Source organism: Pseudorca crassidens, chromosome 11 (assembly GCF_039906515.1).
Source record: "Pseudorca crassidens isolate mPseCra1 chromosome 11, mPseCra1.hap1, whole genome shotgun sequence".
Taxonomy (NCBI): Eukaryota; Metazoa; Chordata; class Mammalia; order Artiodactyla; family Delphinidae; genus Pseudorca; species Pseudorca crassidens.
This window is the reverse complement of record NC_090306.1, coordinates 59,422,944-59,444,168: the sequence shown is the minus strand read 5'-3', so window position 1 is coordinate 59,444,168 and position 21,225 is coordinate 59,422,944. Positions and strand designations below refer to the sequence as shown.

Below are 21,225 nucleotides of genomic sequence, written 5' to 3'. Positions count from 1 at the left end.
ATGATGATGGATTTTATAGTGTGCTCAGGTTTGCCTTCTTTTTCTTTCACTAAAATATAAGTTATATAATTAATGTCAAATAAAGTAATTTTTTTTTTAACCTTCAGACTTTCCCATCCATATCAAGGGCCAGAAAACAAAGGACTGCAAATATCTAAATATTTTAAATTGAACAAATCATTCTAAGGTTGCTATCCTTAGTTACAACTTTTATTGCTCGTTTGCCTCTGTTTTATTTTCAAAGTTCAGAAAGTGTTGTATGTTTACATGGTACTTTCTGGTTTCAAACTGACTTCAGATTAATTATCTCATAAGCCTTTTATAAAAAGCAATTTGATGTAGGTGTAAAGGTAGTTCATCTTTACAGATCGGGAGCTTGGACCACCAGAGTTAGGGCCCTGGTCTTCAGAACTCAGGGTAGAATCTACAAACAAATGAACTTTTTTAAAAACGCTTTTAAAAAACACACTGGGCTTCGTGTCCAGCTGTATGGCAGACGAGAGATTGGCTGATTCTCCCACCAAATGCTAGATTAAATATATAAAAATCTTATGAAACATATCAATAAGCTGACAAGAACATAAGAAGCCCTCAAGGGCAAAAACTAGGTAAAAGCAAGAACCTAGACAGTAAATAATAACAATGCAAAATGAAACAAACAAACAAACAAAAAAGCTGGTTAGGGAAAAAAATGTACCAAAAATAACCTCTCATTTCCTTGTCTAGCAAAATGCTTACTTGTGGACCAGTGCTTGTGTCACATAAAAATTTGCTTTTGCAACTCCTGTACAAAGCAGAGTTGTCTTTAATGTATCTTTCATGAGATCAGTTGTGCACAACTCTGCATTTCACTCCCTTTTTCTGATGTCAGAATAGGCAACTGAAAAAATCAGAGGGCTGAGAGAAAGGGCTGACAGAAGGGCTTAGACTCTAAAATGTATGATCCCCTACAAATGAGTCACTTTAACAAGCTACATATTTATAAGGAAATGTTTTGAGACTTGGCTTTGGATCCAGTTTATTTCACAGACACACAAATTGCCATCCATTAAACAAATATTTATTTACTGTTTCTCTACACGAGGTACATAAATAATCTGCAGTAAGAGGGAAGAGAAGGAGAGATGAGACACAACGAGAAGACCTCCTAGCTTCCCCACAATGTTTCAGTCCCAGGTTCAGGTCTATTCCTGAGTCTTCTTTCATCCCTGCCCATGGGTTCTGAAAACAATCCTATATCCTTAAAATAATTCCCCCATTCTTCTTTGAATGGATTCCTGTTATTGGCCACCAGAAAATTTTCCTAAGTAACATATTTTAATGGAAAGATTGGTTTCTGTTGCAGTTAAAAACTCAAAATAACACTAACTTAAACAAAATAAAGTGTATCCCTCTCATGTATGTGTAGGCAGTGTAGGGTTGATATGGTGGCTCTCTCATCATCATGGACACAGGCTCCTTCTATCTTGTGGCTTCACCATCCTGAAGATGCAGCTTCTACCATCAAGCAGGCTGCTCAAGCTCCAGCCATCACATCCTTATTCCAGGCAGCAGAAAGGTGATGGGGCAGAAGAGAACATCCCTCTATTTAGAAACACTTGCAGAAGTTGTATACATCACTGCACTTACACCACATTGGTCAACACTTAACTATAATTGATGTTGAAACATATAGTCTCTATTGAGTGGCCACGTGTCCAGCTAGAAATCAATGGTTCTAATACTAAAGAAAAAGGGGAGAACAGATATTGGAAACAACCTGCAGTATCTGGCTCATCATCTGATATCACACTTAGGATGGGAGAAATGGTGATAGGGTAGAACGTACAAATAGAGCAAAGGCATTGTAAGGAAAACATGATGGTGAACAGTGCACCTGGGACAAGCATAGGTAGATAGATAAGCCTGGAAATATGTGGGAGCCAGACTGTGGAAGATTTAAATGCCAGACTGAAGAATATGGAATCCAGTACAGTAGTCAGAAGAGAGTTCCTGAAAGATTTTGAGCTGGAGAGTGAAATGATCGAACCAGTGCTTTAGGAAGAATAACATGGTGGCAATGCCTAGAATGTACTTGGGATGGCGGGGGCAGGGGCAGGCGGGGGATGACTCAAGGCAAGGAAATTACTAGGAAGCTACTACGAGATAGTGAGTGTCTATACTGCAAAAAAAAAAAAAAAAAAAACAGGAAAGGGGAAACATTTCAAAGGATCAATTTGTCAAATGCAACAACTGAGTAGATCTCTTCCCCTCTTTCTTTCCCCGCACCCTCCTTCTCTAATGTTCAGCATCATTCTACCTTTTTGAGATCAGCGCAGTGATTTTATTTGGGGAAGTACCCTCCTACCATATTCAGTACATGTGACTCAAGTAGAACTGAATTCCCGCCACTTCAGGGGTGAGCATGTGACCCAGGCTTAACCAGTCAGAGAATCCTCCTGGTCTCTGTGATTAGTTCATGATAAGCAAATGACTCAAGCACAGCTGATAAAAATCAATTCTGAGACTTATGGGAAATTGTTGAGAAAAGTGAATCTCTCTTTCTATGAGGATTGCTGAGAAGATTAAATGTAAGCCTGAGGCTGCTGGCAGTGATCTTGCCACCCAATGGAGAACATGCCTGAGAATGGAACTAACAGGGAGAAGGCAGAACTGAGAGATAAGAAAACCAAGTGTGGGTCCTGAGGACATTATCTCACTTCCTGGATCAAGCTGTGACTGAAGCTGGAGACGCTGAACTTTTTAGTTATATGAGCCAGTAATTATCTCTTAGCTTAAGCCAATTTGTGTTGCATTTTCTGCCACTTGCAAATGAATATACAGGAAATAAAGGCAAGCATGATAATTCCAAGCCTTAAAAACATTACCATCTACATTTGTCTTATATAGTATTAAAACACTTGGTTCTGATAAATTTTATCTGTTCCAAAAAATCAAATCTACATTCAAAGAGAGGATGTTTGATATAGTTGGGAATGTTCACAATTATGCTGTGAAATCTCTAAAAGTACTTACAGAGTCATAAAATATTGGAGCTGGAGGAGACCTTTAAGTCATCTCACCTCATCACCTGTTTTCACAAATGAGGAAACTGAGACTCAGAAAGATGAGGTGATTTATTCAAAGTCACAGAGCTAATATGTGCTGGTCTTGAACCCAGGTCTCTGGAATACTAGTCTGTATATTTTCATTGTATCATTCTGACACTTCAGAACAGGACATCTAAAAAATGCTTTCAAATACATGTGAAACACATGTAATACAGCACAAACAACTTCCCATGAAGCAACATTTGAAAGCCTGGGAGTGCCAGCAATATTCACCACATTCTTATGAGGATAGATGGTCTTTCTGCCCAAGGTTGCCGAGACTCATGCCAGTGTACAATTAAGAGAAACCAACCATGCTGTGTTGACCATTTATAACTGGACCTGTATAGTTACCTGAGCCAAAAGCAACCCTGTGTGTTTAGAATGGATATGAGGAAAGTCAACCTTCAACAACAGGGATCCACATCTGGGATCCTTCATTCTGTTGAATGAGATAAACCCAGTCAATTCCCTTCTCTTTGAAAATATGAATTTGAAAATAAGTGTACTCAGGGAGAGTGATTATTCAAGCTCAACTGGTAACCCAAAGCAGAATAAACTATCCTTTATGAGGCCTATTAGTCATCCTCATTATAGGAATACTGGGAAGCCACATGTCCTGTAATATCTAATAATCCTTATATCTTTGCAGTAATTCTTTTATGCATTCATTCCCTTATTTACTGAGTGTCCCTTACATGCCAAATGCTGATTTAGATGCTGGGAATATGACAGAGAATATGACAATGTCCTGGCCTTTATGGCTCTTACATTCTAGTGCAGGAGACAGTCAATACAGGAATAGATATATAATAACATGATAGGTAATGAGGCACGCTATGAAGAAAAATAAAGGAGGACTCATTAGTTCATGAGAACTTGGTCACATGGCCAAACATGGCTATAAGGAAGGCTGGGAAATGTAGTCTTTACATTGAAAGTCATCTGCCCAGGAAAAACGGAGAACTAGCAGTCTGCCACAAAGAATACTGTGGGGGGAGGAAGAGGGGTGAAGTTACATGCACTGTATCTAACATGTCCACAAATTAACAGATAATCCACCATATGGTTAAGTTGACCCTAAGGGAGTACTTGCCTGATTGGTCACATAAACTATAGATAACTTGTATTTCTTGGGTCACTTTTGGGGAGTCTGAGACTTTCTACCTATTAAACTATGCCTTATTTTGATGTTGCCATTCATCAATATTTATTGCATATAATTAGTGTGCTAAATACCACTCAACTGAATGGATCACATAATATTTCTGAGGTAGGAAAAAAAATGTTTCTCCATTCTCTAAAGAAAACATCCCTGCCTCAGTACTTCTCTAGCGCTACATATGTTATCTCAGCCAGTCTTATTTATAAAAACAATATCTTTTCTACTACATATACCAAGAGTTCTCACGCAAATGCCCTTGTAATTCAGTCAGTTAATACTATTAAGCGGCCGCCTACAAAATGCGGTTGGTGAGCCACCAGCATCAGAATCACCTGAGGTGTTTGTTTAGCCCAGGCCCTATGAATCAGAATCTTTGAGGACTGGGCCTAATTACTGAAATTTTTAACAAACATTGGAAGCAATTCTTATAATGCTAAACTTCAAGAATCAACAGTGAGATAACATAATATATACATAAAACAGTGACTTTTAAATTGTATTATGGAGAAACATCCAGAATTAAAATGGTGGAGTAAATACAGCATCTTCTACAAGTCCTTCTACTCTCAGAACTTACCCAGTAGCAAAGATAATGACACACAAAAATGCAAAATCCATTTTCACTGAAAACAGGAGACACCTGAAACCCTAAACTACAATATGTGCAGAGGTACAGTGAAGGACAGGAAGACTGATAAAAAATGTCGATGGCTACAGATCTCAGAAAACATCAACAAAATACACTTCAACAACTGACTTAACTTAGGGGCAAAACCAAAAATCCTTCATCTGAAACAAGGGAATCAAGTATGTGTATTGGCAGCAATGCCTCCTCTCAATTTGATTTATTATGAAAGAGAAGGAGGTAAGGCACAGTTGGAAGAGGAATCATTCAGACATGCCATATATGCAGGAAGCATTCTGTTGCTGAGGCAAGATGGACTCTGCAATGTGAGCAGCCCTGCAACCACCAGTTTCTCTTAGAAGTAGAAGCTGAAGGAACTCATCCACATAAACTTTGTGTCATAAGGAGAATTCCTATTGGGCTGGAACATGTTTGGGGAGGCCCCTCCTCAGCATAAACCTTTGGTAAGTTGCATATTTTGAAAAACTTTTCCTTCAAAGATGAGTAGTCAATCAAAAAGGAACCAGCATACAAAGATACCGTAAGAAAAAAAGAAGAGAATAGGAAACAAATGGCAAATTAAAATTCTCATTAAAAAATGTTGCCATTAAGCAAAAGAAAATTTTAACCAAATGTACAGCCATAAATTTTAAAAGTTAAGGGTGCAACTTGGAAGAGGATCTTTGAAATGAATTTCTGCTGTTTATGAGCTACCCATTCTATGGTATTTTGTTATAGCAACCCGAATGGGTTAAGACAGCAGGGTTATTTGTGGTGGCGGGGAGTTGGAAGCACTCTGGTAACTATCACCAGGAGAGTGAATAAGTAAAAAGTAGTAAATGCACATCATGGAGTTTTATGCCACATTAGAAGCAACTGATTAGAGGGCCACAAAGCAACATGGATGGATCTTAAAAACATAATGCTAAGTGAAAAATAAAGATATATGATCATTACCATGTATGTTCATTAAAAAAGTATATACATAAAAACAATACACATATAACAAAAACACACTGAAAGATGCACATTTAACATATGCGAATGATTGCCTATGGGGGTATAGGAATATGAATAAAAAGGAAGAAATAAATAAGGCTGAACTTGCATGAGTCAACTGTTAATGTAGCAAGTACTGACAATTATGATTAACTCAACTTTCCTAACTCTCTTCACTTGAAATTTTTTAAAATAAAGCAAAACCACAAAAGGAATTCAAATATGAATTGAAAGAAGTGGGAGGAAACAAAATTAAACTATCTCAAAAATGAAGGCAGACTTAGAAATAGCACAAAGGAAAATAAACACTTATTAAGGAAAACAACAAAAACAAAATAAAATATTTTCAGAGTCAGGGAATACCATATTGAGAAAAGCAAGTAAAATGAAATGGAAATAAACAGTTTTAAAGGATTAGAAAGAAAATTATGTAAATGTTAGAGAGACAAAAGAAAGTCAGTATATGCATAATTAAGAAAGAAAACCAAGAAAATAATCTAGATATTGAGACAGAAAAAAAAAGCTTACATAAATATTTTGAGTGACTTTCCAGAAATATAAGAGGACCTAAATTTATAGATAGAAGGGGCATATAGTATCCCAAAGAAAAAAAATGGCACAGAATAGTCAAACTAGACATAATCTAGTAAAGTTAACAGATTTCAAAGCTAATGAAAATCTTTTGGATAGCTAGTTAAAAATGATCAAGATCTCTATAAGGGGGGGGGAAAATCAAAATCTGAACCAAAGGATTTTATATCCAAGAATTTGATACCAGAGAAACTTGTTCAAGTATAAATGTAATAGACAACATTTTTGAAAATGCAAGCAATATGGTTTTCATGTGCCCTTCTATAGGACATTAGTAGAGGATGAAATTTAGCCAACCATGAATTTAGAAAAAAATTTAAAAAGCTGGCAGTGATCCTCAAATCCACTTATCTGCAGAATTAAGTCTAAAGCAAATGTGAGAATTATGGTCAGAGAACAGAGAGTAAATTTTTTAAAATCCTGACAATATAGCAATGAAACAACCAACAGAAGATGAAAGAGAAAAGAAATAAGGTAAACATTACAAAGAAATGTATAGTTAGTGAATGGGGAGGGGAAGAACAGGAAATATACTGCTCTCTGCTTTGAATAATATCTAAAAATAGTAACAGTTATAAAGTTATTAAGCTATCCACTAGAGCAAAAATACATGCCTTTCAAGTTCAAAAAACATGCATATACAGAGAATATACAGGCCGTATACTGACAAAAAATTAAATGAGTTATATAAAACAAAATCATAACAAAAAATGACAAGTAGACTAAAATAAAACATAATTTTCATTTCAGTAACTATAAAAAGATTAAATTTACCAATTAATTGAAAACTTTTCCCAGATGGAATATCAAACCAAGCCCCAACTATGTGCTATATACGTAAGATAATGAAAACAAAGTGATTTAAAACAAAAATAAAATAGACAAAGGGATACCAAGCAAATGAAGCCAAGATCAAAATTATATCTCAAACAAAGCTTAATTCATGGAAAAAGCAATAAATGAGACGAAGACAAAGATTATTTGTTTATAACAATAAAGTGTGAGCTGAAAAATTAAGATGTCACACGTAGGAACATCCATGCACCAAATAACATAGCACTCAAATTCATAAAGCAAGAATTACAGGAAATTCAAGAAGAAATCCACAGAAACCATGACTAATCACATCATAAAAAATAACAAAATAAGTAAGGATAGAGAAGACTTAAGTAACATAATTAATATGGTAGGTTATATACATACATATATATGTATTTATATACATTTATATAAAGGTATAAATATATATATATGCAAATAATATATCTTCTCTTCATTTACCCAGGGACTAGTCACAAAAATTGACTATGCATCAAAATGGGCTTCAAACAGGCCTGGGGAGTTTGTGTCTCAGCCCCCTTTTAGTACAACTGGCTTCTCTTTTATTTCCTTCACATATTGAACTTCCAGATGTATTAAACAAAAAAAAGTTTGAAAACCACTGTCACACACACACACACACACACACACACACACACTTAAACAACAATGTAAAAATATTTATTTTATTTTAAATTTAAAATGTACAGTCCACGTGCCAAATGTATGGACTGGAATGCTATAAAGTAGGTGACCTAACTGACCCTGATTAGCTAGAACACAGACCTTTTCAAGGGCTGTCTCTGCCACTAAGGAATTTGAGAAGTCTGGTATAAACATGGATGTCTTTTATAGGTGGGGTACCTGTAAATGAAAGAGGGGGTAGGGATGCTTTGATACTAATTCAAGACAAAGGAGAAGTCTGATGCTCCTTGCATCATTCATCAGGCAAATTTGTGACTTGAGCTGTACAAGAAATATTCTTTTCCTGGTGTAAAAAAGGAAGTTACCATGGTTGTCAATATGTTTTGTGCCTGTGTTCTTAACCATCACCAAACTGGACAAAGACAAAGCAGTGTGTACAGTTGGGGTTTATTTTAATGAAATCAGAAGGCTAGGTTATGGGAACTTGTTAAAGAGTTGTTTTGAGGTCAAGGACTTTGGTGAATGAAAGGGCTCTCAGAGGCCCAACTTGCTCAACATGCAGGGACCCAAGAGATTGTGCTTTCTTTCTGGTCTGATGAAACATCTGAATGTACTGAGCTTGAAACCACAGGGGAAAGGAATGGCTTTTGTTTCAGGAAGTGAAGATCTCTGGCTCAAACCAGCCATGTAAGTTGAGCTCATGGCAACTTCTCTGAGCTTAATGGAATTATAGATTTGAGGAGTTGCTGTACTATTTTGGTAGAAATAAAGTCCAAATTTCAGAATATACATATTTTGATGAATATGAACCATACTTTAAGTTTCTGCAGCTGCTTTTGATGTGCAAACCTCACGATGTGTTTGGATTACCAAGCATCTCTCCTATCTGTGCAGCTTGGTTATAAAAGGAATTTAATTTCACAGACCCAAAAGGAAACTGTGTTATCAAAAAAGGCACAATTAGAATTTGAGAAGTGGCATATGAATCACAAAATTGTCCTAAATTTCTGTCCACATAGCTTCCTTTCATGAAACTGCTGAAATTCAGGCTGATAGCAACTATCAGTAACATAAATTTGGAGTAGAAATTCAGGATATACTTATTGAATACAGTCCAGACATCTGAGGAATTGTTCAGCTGCATACATAACAGTATTGTCACTAACATAATCAAAATTAATCAACGAGTTTTTGCTTTAGGTAAATATCTTTCAGGACGAGAAATACTCTGACATCATTCCCATGTGAGATAAATGTTGCCAGACAGGCAGACACTTTTGGCTGCAAGGAATGGGCATCTGTCACCAATTGCTTGAGCCAGCAATGCCAGCTCAAGGCCCAGATGACTCAGATAATTATAGAATCTGACCTTGAGGCAATGATGTGGGAGCAGTGTAAGAAATATCTGAGTATTGCTTACCATAATACTTTATAAAGAGTAAATGAACAATATAAACTCTTAATTAGTCTGTGTCTTGGGGGTCTTGAAATTTCCATCATATTGTGATTATGAGGCTTTGAGTAAGGCCTAGCCAAAAGTTGTGAGTCATCCCTAGTTTTTGTAGGCTACATGTGCATTTTTATTAATAGTGACTAAATAATTTTGAAGGACTCTTTTTATATTATCCTAAAAAATCGGTAATTTTGAATATTACCAGGAGAGAATTCAGGCCACACTCATATGAGTGCCTCATTATCCATAAAATAGGAACATCACTATTCCAAAGAAATAAAGAGGACATCTGGTGAGAACCTACACAGATACACAAAAAACAAAAAGGAAGTTACTCAAGCATATTGCAAAAGAAAATCATCAATTCACAAGGGGAGAAACAAAAGGAAGAAATAACAGAGAAGAACTACAAAAACAACCAGAAAACAAGTAATAAAATGGCAATTAGTACATAACTATCAATAATTACTTTAAATGTTAATGGACTAATTGGTCCAATCAAAAGACATAGGATGGCTGATTGGATAAAAAAGACCCATCTGTATGCTGCCTCCAAGATACTCACTTCAGACTTAAAGACACACACAGACTGAAAGTGAAAGGATGGGAAAAGATATTTCACACAAATGGAAAAAACAAGAAAGCGGAAGTAGCAATACTCATATCAGACAAAATAGACTTTAAAACAAAGACTATACCAGAAGACAAAGAAGGGCATTACATAATGATAAAGCCATCAATAAAAGAAGAGGATATTACACTCATTAACATATATGCACCAAATACAGGAGCATCTAAATATATAAAGCAAATATTAACAGACATAAAGGGAGAAGCTGACAATAATAGGAGAGGACTTTAACACCCCACTTACAACAATGGATATATCATCCAGGCAGAAATTCAATAAGGCAACAGTGGTATTATATTAAATGACACAATAGACCAGTTAAACTTAGTAGATATCTACAGGACATTACATCCAAAACCAGCAGAATACACATTCCTTTCAGGTACACCTGGAACATTCTCCATGATGCATCACACACTAGGTCACAAAACAAGTCACAACGAATTTGAAAGGATAGAAATTATATAAGGCATTTTTTCACAACAGTATAAAACTAAATCAATTGCAGAAAGAAAAACGGGAAAAGCACAAACGTGGAAACTAAACAACACGCGAATAAAACCCAGTGGGTCAATGAAAAAGCAAAGAGGAAATCGAAAAATACCTTGAGACGAATGAAAATGGAAACACAACTTTCCAAAATCTGTGGAATGCAGTAAAAGCAGTTCTAAGAGGGAAGTTTATGGCAATACAGGCCTTCCTCAAGAAACAAGAAAAATCTCAAATAAATAACTTAAACTACCACCTAAAGGAATTAGCAAAAGAAGAATTAACAAAGCCCAAAGTCTGCAGATGGAAGGAAATCATAAACATTAGAGAGGAAATAAATAAAATAGAGACGAAAATACAATAGAAAAGATACATGAAACCAAGAGCTGTTTTTTTAAAAAGATAAACAAAATTGATAAACCTTTAGCCAGGCTTACCAAGAAGAAAAGAGAGATGACCTGCATAAACAGAACAAGAAATGAAAGAGAAGTAACAACCAATAACACAGAGATACAAAAAATCATAAGAGAGCGGAGGTGCTACTATGGCTTCCAGTGGGGTTGGCCTGACCGCTGCAAGGCTCGGCAAATGAAGCTCCCAAAATTCCAGACAATGTGGGAGATCGGCTTCAGGGCGTCTACCACTTCGCTACCAATAGGAATGACTTTCGGAGGAACTTGATCCTCAATTTGGGACTCTTTGCTGCCAGAGTTTGGCTGGCCAGGAATTTGAGTGACATTGACCTCAGCCTGGGGTGTAGCCATAAAGACACATGGAACTCTTGTGCTGTACTCAAACCTTCCAAAAAACGAAGCCTCCAATCTGTGACCATCACAAGACTTGCCCTGATGGCAGCTGAAATTTGATTCAGATGGGCACCTTACCTTCCCTGCCTGATTTCCTTTTCTTTGCTGAGTCCACTCAGAACACCCTTCTCTGGTCAGCAGACAGGCTTCAGCTAAAGTGTTGTCCTCTGTCCGGTAAAATTCTGTACATAATTCCTAAGTTTCTGCAGAGGGTGGTCTTTGCTCTTGTCCTGAGGCATAATGTAATGGTATTTTAACAAATAAGGTCTGTACACAAAGAAAAAAATCACAAGAGAATACTATGTACAGTTAACAAATTGGGCAACTTAGAAGAAATGGACAAATTTCTAGAAACACACAAAGTGCCATGACTGAATCAAGAAGAAACAGACAATTTGAACAGACCGATCACTAGTAGTGAAATTGAATTTGTAATTTGAAAAAAAAAAAAAAAAACTCCTAGCAAACAAAATTTCAGGACTGGACAGTTTCACAGGGGAATTCTACCAAGCATATAAAAAAGAGCTAATACATATCTTTCTCAAACTATCCCAAAAAATTGAAGAGGATGGAACTCCAAAATTCATTCTACAAGAGTACTATTACCCTGATACCAAAGCCAGACAAAGACACTACAATAAAAGAAAATTACAGACCAATATCTTCTATGAATATAGATGCAAAAATCCTCAACAAAATATTGGCAAATCAAATCCAACAATATATAAAAAGGATCATACACCATGAATTATTCCAGGGATGCCAGGGTGGTTCAATATTCGCAAATCAATCAATGTGATACACCACATTAACTAAAGGAAGTATAAAAATCACATGATCATCTCAATAGATACAGAAGAAGCATTTGACAAAATTCAACACCGATTAATTATAAAAACTCTCATCAGAATTGGTATAGAGGGAACATATCTCAACATAACAAAGGCCACTTACAACAAACCCACTGCTTACCTCATAGTCAGCAGTGAAAAGTTGACAGTCTTCCTCTAAATTCAGGAAGAAGACAAGGATGCCCAATCTCACCACTTCTATTTAACATAGCATTGGAAGTCCTAGCCATAGCAATCTGACAAGAGAAAGAAATAAAAGGTATCCAAATTGGAAGGGAAGAAGTAAAACTGTCACTATTTGCAGATAACATGATACTACACATAGAAAACCCTAAAGTCTCCACCAAATAACTATTAGAAGTAATAAATTAATTCATTAAAGTTGCAGGATACAATATTAGTATACAGAAATCTATTGTTTTTGTATACACAAGAAATTATCAGAAAGAGAAAGCAAAAAAATTCCCATTTAAAATCACATCAAAAAGAATAAAATACCTAGGAATAAACTTAACCAAGGAGGTGTAAGACCTATACTCTGAAAACTATAAAACCTGATGTACAAAATTGAAGAGGATACAAAGAAATGGAAAGACACCCCACGCTCTTGGATTTGAAGAATTAATATTAAAATGGCCATACTACCCAAAGAAATTTATAGATTTAATGCAATCCCTATCAAAATACCCATGATATTGTTCACAGAACTAGAACAAATAATCCTAAAGTTTATATAGAACCACAAAGAGCCTGAATTGCCACAGAAATCTTGAGAAAAAAAGAACAAAGCTGGAGGTATCACCCTTCCTGACTTCAGACTATACTACAAAGCCACAGTAATCCTGACAGCATAGTGCTGGCACAAAAACAGACACATAGATCAATGGAACAAAATAGAGGGCCCAGAAATAAACCCATTCACTAAGGTCAATTAATATAACAAAGAGGGCAAGAATATACAATGGAGAAAAGACAGTCTCTTCAATAGATGGTGCTGGACAACTACGTGTAAAAGAATGAGATTAGAACATTTTGTCACACAATATAAAAAATAAACTAGAAATGTATTAAAGACCTAAATGTAAGACCCAAATGTAAGACCCCAAACCATAAAACTCCTAGAAGAACACTCTTTGACATAAATGATAGCCATATTTTTTTGGATCTGTTACCTAAGGCAAAAAAAAAAAATAAAAGTAAAAATAAAAGCAAAAATAAACAAATAGGACCTAATTAAACTTAAAAGCTTTTGTGCAGCAAAGGAATCCATCAACAAGATGAAAAGACAACCTACTGAATGGGAGAAATATTTGCAAATTCTATGACCAACAAGGGGTTAATATCCAAAATATATAAACAGCTCATACAACTCAATATAAAAAAACCAACCCTATCAGAAATTGGGCAAAAGACTTGAATAGACATATTCCAAAGGAGACATACAGAGGCTAACAGACACGTGGAAAGATGCTCAACATTACTAATTGTTAGAGAAATACAAATTAAAACAACAATGAGATATAACCTCACACCTGTAAGAATGGCTATCATCAAAAAGTCTACAAATAACAAATGTTGGCAAGGATGTGGAGAAAAGGGAACCCTTGTACACTGTTGGTAGGAATGTAAATTGGTGCAGCCACTCTGGAAAACAGGATGGAGGTTCCTCAAAAAACTAAAAATAGAACTACCATATGATCCAGCAACTCTACTCCTAAGTATATATCTGTAAAAAAATAAAAACACTAATTTGAAAAGATACAAGCACTCGTGTGTTCATAGAAGTGCTATTTACAATAGCCAAGATATGGAAGCAACTCAAGTATCCATCAACGGATGAATGGATAAAGATGTGTTACATATATACAATGGAATATTACTCAGCCATAAAAAAGAATGAAATTCTGCCATCTGCAGCAATGTGGATGGACCTAGAGAATATTATGTTGAGTGAAATAAGTCAGACAGAGAAAGTGATATCACTTATACATGTAATCTAAAAAATAATACAAACGAATGTATATAGCAAAACAGAAGCAGACTCACAGATATAGAAAACAAAACTAGTGGTTACCTGTGGGGAGAGGGAAGGGGAGGAGGAGCATGTAGGAGTACGGGATTAAGAGAAACAAACTACTATGTATAAAATAGATAAGCAACAAGGATATATTGTACTTCACAGGGAATTATAGCCATTATTTTGTAATAACCTTTAAAGCAGTATAATCTGTAAAAATACTGTATCAGTGTGCTGTATATCAGAAATGAATATAATATTCTATTATATTAAATCAACTATACATCAATAAAAAGATAATAAATAAATATTTAAAAATAATAATAATTTTGTCTTTCCTACTTTGTCTGATCAGTATTTTACATAGTTTCAGGCATATTTTGATTTTTATTTTACAGCAGGTCTATGTTATTAAGCTTCTCCGAGAAAGAAATCAAAAGTGCCCAAGAATAAAGAATATTTCATATTCTATAACACAATAAAATCTACTGTTTAAAGGTGTTAGCTGACTCTTAAAGTGATGTGCTTATTAAGGTCAAGAAAATTGAAGATTTCAGAAATGCCATAGTTAACCATTTAAGGGAAAGTGGGGGAAGGGTACCAGAGAGATCAGAAGCTATAGCAGTGCACTGGACAGTGAAGACGACGAGCTGTCCTAGAAAAGAGGAGAAGCAGATGGAGTCCCTGTTGCTTCCCATAAGGGGTCATTACCTTCAAAACTGTCAAGATGTCAAAGCATTTACAAGATTAAAAATATACATATAAGGTAAAACAGTTTTCCTCTAAAACATACCTAAAACCCAAGGTGTTTTCTGATGTAGGAGACATGTAAAATTTCCCACGAGGTGGTGTTTTTCGTATCAATGAACACTTCAAGCCCAATGTTAGGGAATGCACAGTATCCTCCTCATGTTCTCACCCCTAGGCTATTGCCTGACTAGTTATATCTGCCTAAATAATAGAGGTAGGGAAACCCAGGCTGGGCAAAGTCAGAATGCATGGAATTTCATTTCTGTATTTATTCAAGACATTTATTCACTGACAAGATAACTCAGATGGAAAGGCTTTGTGCATATGCAAAAATGGAAAGTAATCTCCGCTCAGGGCTAGGAGTCACCTGTAGAGTAGCATGCCTTATCAGTGTTGTAGACCTCCATTTGAAAACCCAGCAGATCCCAGTCAGGGGCATAAGCCCAGAACTGCCAGACCCTGTGCAAAACGCAATGGGACATAATTAATGCAGCCGCAAGGATCAGATCAGTAAAGCTCCAGACAAGTGTGGAGACTGATTTCAAATAAGATCTTTCGTTTCAAATTACTTTTAACACTTTAGATTTGTCCTGCAGAAAGACTGTACATGCTCCTTAAAGATAATTACTATCATGTGGGAAACTGGGGACAGCTTGAATGTCCCTCATAAGGAAATGGCAAAATAAATTATGGCATATCCATTCTCTGGAATCTTAGGCATTTGTTTAAAAGAATGAGTTTCGTCTCAAAATCCTGGCAGGGAAAAATGGCTACTTTTTTTTAACAAAACAAATATCAGAACAATGTGTATACGATTCCATTTTTACAGATTTTCCATTTTTGCAACATTTCCATTTTGCAAAGCAAGTTACTGGATGCAATCTTTGTGCACCTTCTCAGATTTCCTCTACTGCCTCTTTTTTTCTGAAGGGAACCTCAACACCCTTATTACACCCTGACCACAATCATTGCCTTTGCTGAGCTCCCTGAGATGGCTGGAGTTCAAGTTGGAACTTTGGGCCTGCGTAGCCCTTGCTTCCCACACACTGAGTCCTATCAACATCAAGTCATCACTTGAAATGCCACACTGTGAAGCATAGGAATTGGCTTCCTGGGTGGCTGTCAAGGGCTGAAAATATGGAGAGTTACTCTGCTATGAGGTGAAACTTGGCTAATCGGAAGTGAAAGGCAGGAGGCATCTGAGCAGAAAAATTCCCTCCCCTCCCTCTCTGCAGTGGACCACTCTGAAGTGTGATTTCTTCTTGCAGCCCTTCCAGACACACCTTCTGCTCACCTGCTATGTCTTTACCAGGCCTATTGTGAAATGTGGCCAGAGCAGTGACACATCACATCACACTGCTTTGCATCTTTCTTACCTCACTTCCACTGTTTCCTCACCCTCACCATCTTCAGCTTGCATTTCCCAAGTAAAGAGGCCACATGTTAATCCTTGCCTCTGCTTCTCCAGTCTAGAGGACCCAAGCCAAAACCACGAGCAAACTAGATATTGAGGCTCTATATACATTTGTAGTGAATGTATTACACATGCGTAGACCTAACTCTTTGCTTGTAAATGCATAGAAATATGAGAAGGATACACCTCAGACCTTAAACAGTAGTTCGCCTTTGCTTACGTTTTTTAATAAATATGTATCACCTTTATGTATTTATCTAAACAGTAAGTTAATACCATAAGACCATGCCATATTAACAAGCCTAGCATATGCTCCCCTGCTTTACTCCTTTGCAGGCAATAAATCATTGTATTTCTCAGGCAAAATTAGTCTATAATATTCTTAAAATTTTTAATCTGTGTGACAGTTAATCACACACTTCCCCCACTCACACACAGCCACCCCCGACACACACAAATACACACACTTCCTCCCTGCTGGCAGACAACAGTTCTATTTGTATTCACCCTTCCAGTTGTTCCCCTTGTCACCTTGGGAGCATGAGGGACAAGCCAAAAAAAGTGCAGAAAAGCAGATCAGAGCCATGATATCATGAAGGTCGTGTATTAAGCAACAGTGAAGACTCCCACCCCCAAAATTCTTGGTTTGTGAGATAAAAAATGTGCTCAGGGCTTCCCTGGTGGCGCAGTGGTTGAGAATCTGCCTGCTAATGCAGGGGACACGGGTTCGAGCCCTGGTGTGGGAAGATCCCACATGCCGCAGAGCAACTGAGCCCGTGAGCCACAGCTACTGAGCCTGCGCGTCTGGAGCCTGTGCTCCGTGGCAAGAGAGGCCACGATAGTAAGAGGCCCATGCACCGCGATGAAGAGTGGCTCCCGCTCGCCACAACTAGAGAAAGCCCTCACACAGAAACGAAGACCCAACACAGCATAAATAAATAAATAAATAAATTTATTAAAAAAAAAAAAAATGTGCTCAGTGTTTAAGACACTTTAAATTGTATATTCTGTTAGTTGCCTTCAAACCATCCTGGGGTGACTCTTTATATGTATATGTATGTGCGTGTGTGTATGTCTGACTTTATATACATAATAATATGTAATGTACTATATATATTACCATCAGATACAGGGTATCATGAGAAGTTATATTTGTCTTATTTACCTTCATGTCCTCAGCTCCTAACATGGCACCTACACATTGTAGGAGGTCAACAAACATTTCTTGAATTGAACTGACAAACTCCATTCACCTCAATCTGTAATTTACATATTATACATCCAGTGGGAGGTTATAAAATAACAGAGAAGGTAAGGTACACACAAGAAAATCCAAATCACTTCTCATCCAAAAAGCTTAAGGCTCTCAGTAAAGTTAACAATAATCACCAAGCTGCATTATTTAAATCATATCATATTGCACTGTCTACAGGGTAGCAGCAAACTGCAGTGAAAATTAAAAGATCAGACTCCTGTTTCCATATTTTTCTAGATATAACCAATTAAAAACAACTTTTAAAAGAATTCTGGTTTTGGTACAGTAATCATAGTAAATACTTGAAAAGAAGAGTATAAATAAGATATTAAGACAACGGAAATAGATGAGTCACAAACAAAGAGTTCAGGTGGGTGATGGAAGCAGCAGTTACCCCAAGTGAGAGCTATCATTTCGTGACCTAGATCAAGGCCCTTGTCCTAAACCTGGTCTGACAACCCTCCCCTTTAGTAGCTCCAGAACTGCAATAACAAAACTTAGTCAACTTTAACTTACAGACACAAGCGGGAAAAACGGTCGATACAGGCAAATGATATTCATATATGCAATTTTTATTATCCTGGTACAATGTGGCAGGAAATATTCTAAGTGCTTGAGATTCAGCAGTGAAGCAAAGGGACAAAAATCCCCACCCACATGGCGTTTATATTCTAGAACTGGGGGGGAGTGGGTTGGAAGGACAGTAACCAAAAATTTCAGAAATTCATTTTAGCCCTTAGTTTCTTAGCAAGGCTAGCTCTGAAAAAAACTTGTTAGCAGCAGAGTTCTGTTGTTTTCTCCCCCCATCACTCTCTAGCCCCGTCTGGCCCCTTTTGCACCATGCTTCGCAGCTTCCCCGCCCCAAAAGCCCAACTACTTACTTGGGGCTGTGTGTCTGGTCAGCTGAATCTCAAGGTCTTGTGATGGAGTCCGCTAATCTGTTGCTGTTTTGTTTTGTTTTGTTTCTAAAAAGCTCTCCAGATGGCTCAGATGATCAGCCAGCCTGCTCCAGTTCTCTCTCTCCTCCTTGTAACCACCCATCAGAATTTACCCAATTTGTGTCTTTTTCCCCAAAATATGCTTACTGCATTCCAAGGTGGTGCTATTAGCTCAAACTAATGTGTTACCTCATTTACTAAGTTCATAATACTAAGGGTCTCTGACATTTGCAGAGTGCTTTTGTATTAACAGAGCATTTTCACATACAGTGACCATTTTGTTCACCCTACTACCTCCAGAGATAGGGCAGGGCAGGTTTTGTCTCCCTCTTTTTAGACTAAACCTCAGAAAAGTGAATTGTTTGCCCAGGGTCGTGCAGCTGGGAAGAGCAGATGGTATGGGAATCCTTCCAGCCCCTGAACCATGCTGCGTCCCTCTCCTTTGTGCTGTTCTCTCCAGATGAAAATTTGAATTATTTTGATAACATTTCATTACAACTCTAATGGTAGAAATGCCAGGCACCAGAGTGGGCTGATGGAAAAAGATTCTAAGGCACGTGTCTTTGCTATCTTAAATCAACTAGATAGATTTTCTGTTCCACCTTCAGGTAGAACCAATGCTGTCAGAATCAGTATCGAGTAATAGATATACGACTAATTAGACTAAGTAATACGGCCCGTGGGCCAGTGTTCATTGGCAACGGGCTACTTTCTGTCCCTTCGAGTACGGTTTCTGGCTCCTCCTGTGTGCTGGCTGTCGAGAGCCAGCTGTCCCTCTCCCACACACCCCTCCACTCCAAGAGTCAGCATCCAGACAGTACCACTCTTCCCTCCCCCCCATATCTGATATTACTAGGGTGACCATATAACTTATTGTCTAAACCAGAGCAATTTGGAGAGAAAAAGAGGGCACTGTGTATTAATAATTATGCCAGGACAACAGGTATAAACCAGGACCCTACTTATCACCCCCCAATAAAAGGTGAAAACTTTTTTTAAAAAAACAACTGACTGAATTAACGTTTGTTGTTCTTTCTTAGTCTGCATCTGATAAAGGTGCCAGTATCTACAAATGTATCCTATGTCACAGGAAAAGAAAATATTCCTGAGAAGTTGCATGCTATAGGATGCATAGGAAAGCTAGCGAGTTAGGGAAATTTGTGAATGCTTTGGAAATGTAAATAAAAACCCTTTCATGATGCACCTTCCCATCTCTTATGTAAAAGTGTAAAATTTAAATTTTCTAAAACAGTTTCGTACTAGATAGTAATCTACACCGGCCAGTTACATGTAGTAGAATATTTAAATCCCACACAAACCCCGTGGTGCAGCGTAACATGGATCACATCAGACAGGACTCTGCCTTGTCAGGCATCATCCTGGATTAGATACTGCTGCCCACCCTAGCAACGAAATTCTTACTCATATTTTAATATTGTAAAATAACATATACTCGTTGTGAAAAAAAGTGAAAATATAGAAAAGTTAGAAGCCGGAAAACAAATCACCCACAATCACCACCTCCCAAGTAGCTATGATTAGCATTCTGGTATATTTATTTCCAAATATTTATATCTATATGACTTTTTTTTACTTAGTTGTGATCATACTATTATACATATAAAACGTATCCTGCTTTTCACTTAAATTATATTCCATGTATTTCCCGTGTCATTAAAAATTACTTATAAGCATAACTTTAAGCAACTGTACATTAATCTATTATGTGGAGAACATCTTGTTTCCTTAACTATTCCCAGCTTGTAGGGCATTTAGGTTGTTTCCAACTTCTTCTTATAAACAATGCCACAATGAACACTTTGTACTAAAAGATTTTTCTGTACTTCATGTTATTTCTTGAAGCTAGATTCCAGAAACTGAAATTATCTTAAAATATATGAACATATTTAAGATTCTTGTCACATATTTCAAAATGCTGTCCAACAGGTTTTTATCCAGCTTATAAATATTTATCCATATTCAAAAATGAATATGACCCTCAGCAGCACAGAATATTTTCATATGTAAAACATGATATATGTTTTGTGTTTTGCATTTCTTTGATTTCTAGAGAGGCTTAGCTGTTTCTCTTATCCTGGATAACTAATTGTATATTCTATTCCATGAATTGTTTGTTCACATCATTTGCTCACCAGAATTTTTACTAAAATCACAAATCAGAAATATGTATAGCATACCTTTAAAAACTTCTTTATGTTCAGACTTAATAAAAATAACAAAAAGATACACTAAGAATTATTTCATGGGTTATGGAATGAGAATAATATACAATTTTCTATATAGAAAATTTTAAACATAAGTATTTAAGCAACAAAATTGTGAAATTCAGTGAGATCTTGATATTAATTTCCAACCACATTGAGAATTGATAAAATTCTGACCCAGGGAGGCAGCTAAGGCACTGCTCTCAGCCCTGGTCAGTGTGTCATACTCTGTATTCACAGTCTTAGTTCCCTGATTGTTCTGTGTTTGAATATTTAATCCTTTCTGCCTGCTGCAATAGAAACTGAAGCAGACGTTATTGCCATCCTTGCAGATAAGAAAACAGGGGTTCAGACAGACAGGTAACTTGCTCAGGACCACACGACTGGTAAGGAGTCCAACCCTTTCTGATTCAGAACCTCATGTTCTTTCCATTAACGTGCCTCTAACCTGAAGTCACATGTT

The 21,225-nt window shown here is 36.8% G+C and overlaps 1 protein-coding gene across 2 annotated transcripts in view; it reads right to left on the bottom strand.

Moving 5' to 3' along the window:
- RAB3IP (RAB3A interacting protein) overlaps positions 1-18,552 on the bottom strand; it is a 71,243-nt gene extending 52,691 nt beyond the window's left edge. The window contains exons 1-2 of one of the 2 annotated variants that reach the window (XM_067697317.1): positions 18,481-18,530; positions 12,285-12,399 (exon numbers count right to left, since the gene is read on the bottom strand). In XM_067697317.1, coding sequence (XP_067553418.1) covers positions 12,285-12,289 — 5 coding nt within the window. In that variant the 5' untranslated portion in view covers positions 12,290-12,399; positions 18,481-18,530. Of the gene's footprint in view, positions 1-12,284; positions 12,400-18,480 lie in introns of both variants that reach the window. The other variant, XM_067697320.1, reaches the window with a different exon arrangement.
- Positions 18,553-21,225: the final 2,673 nt, after the last annotated feature.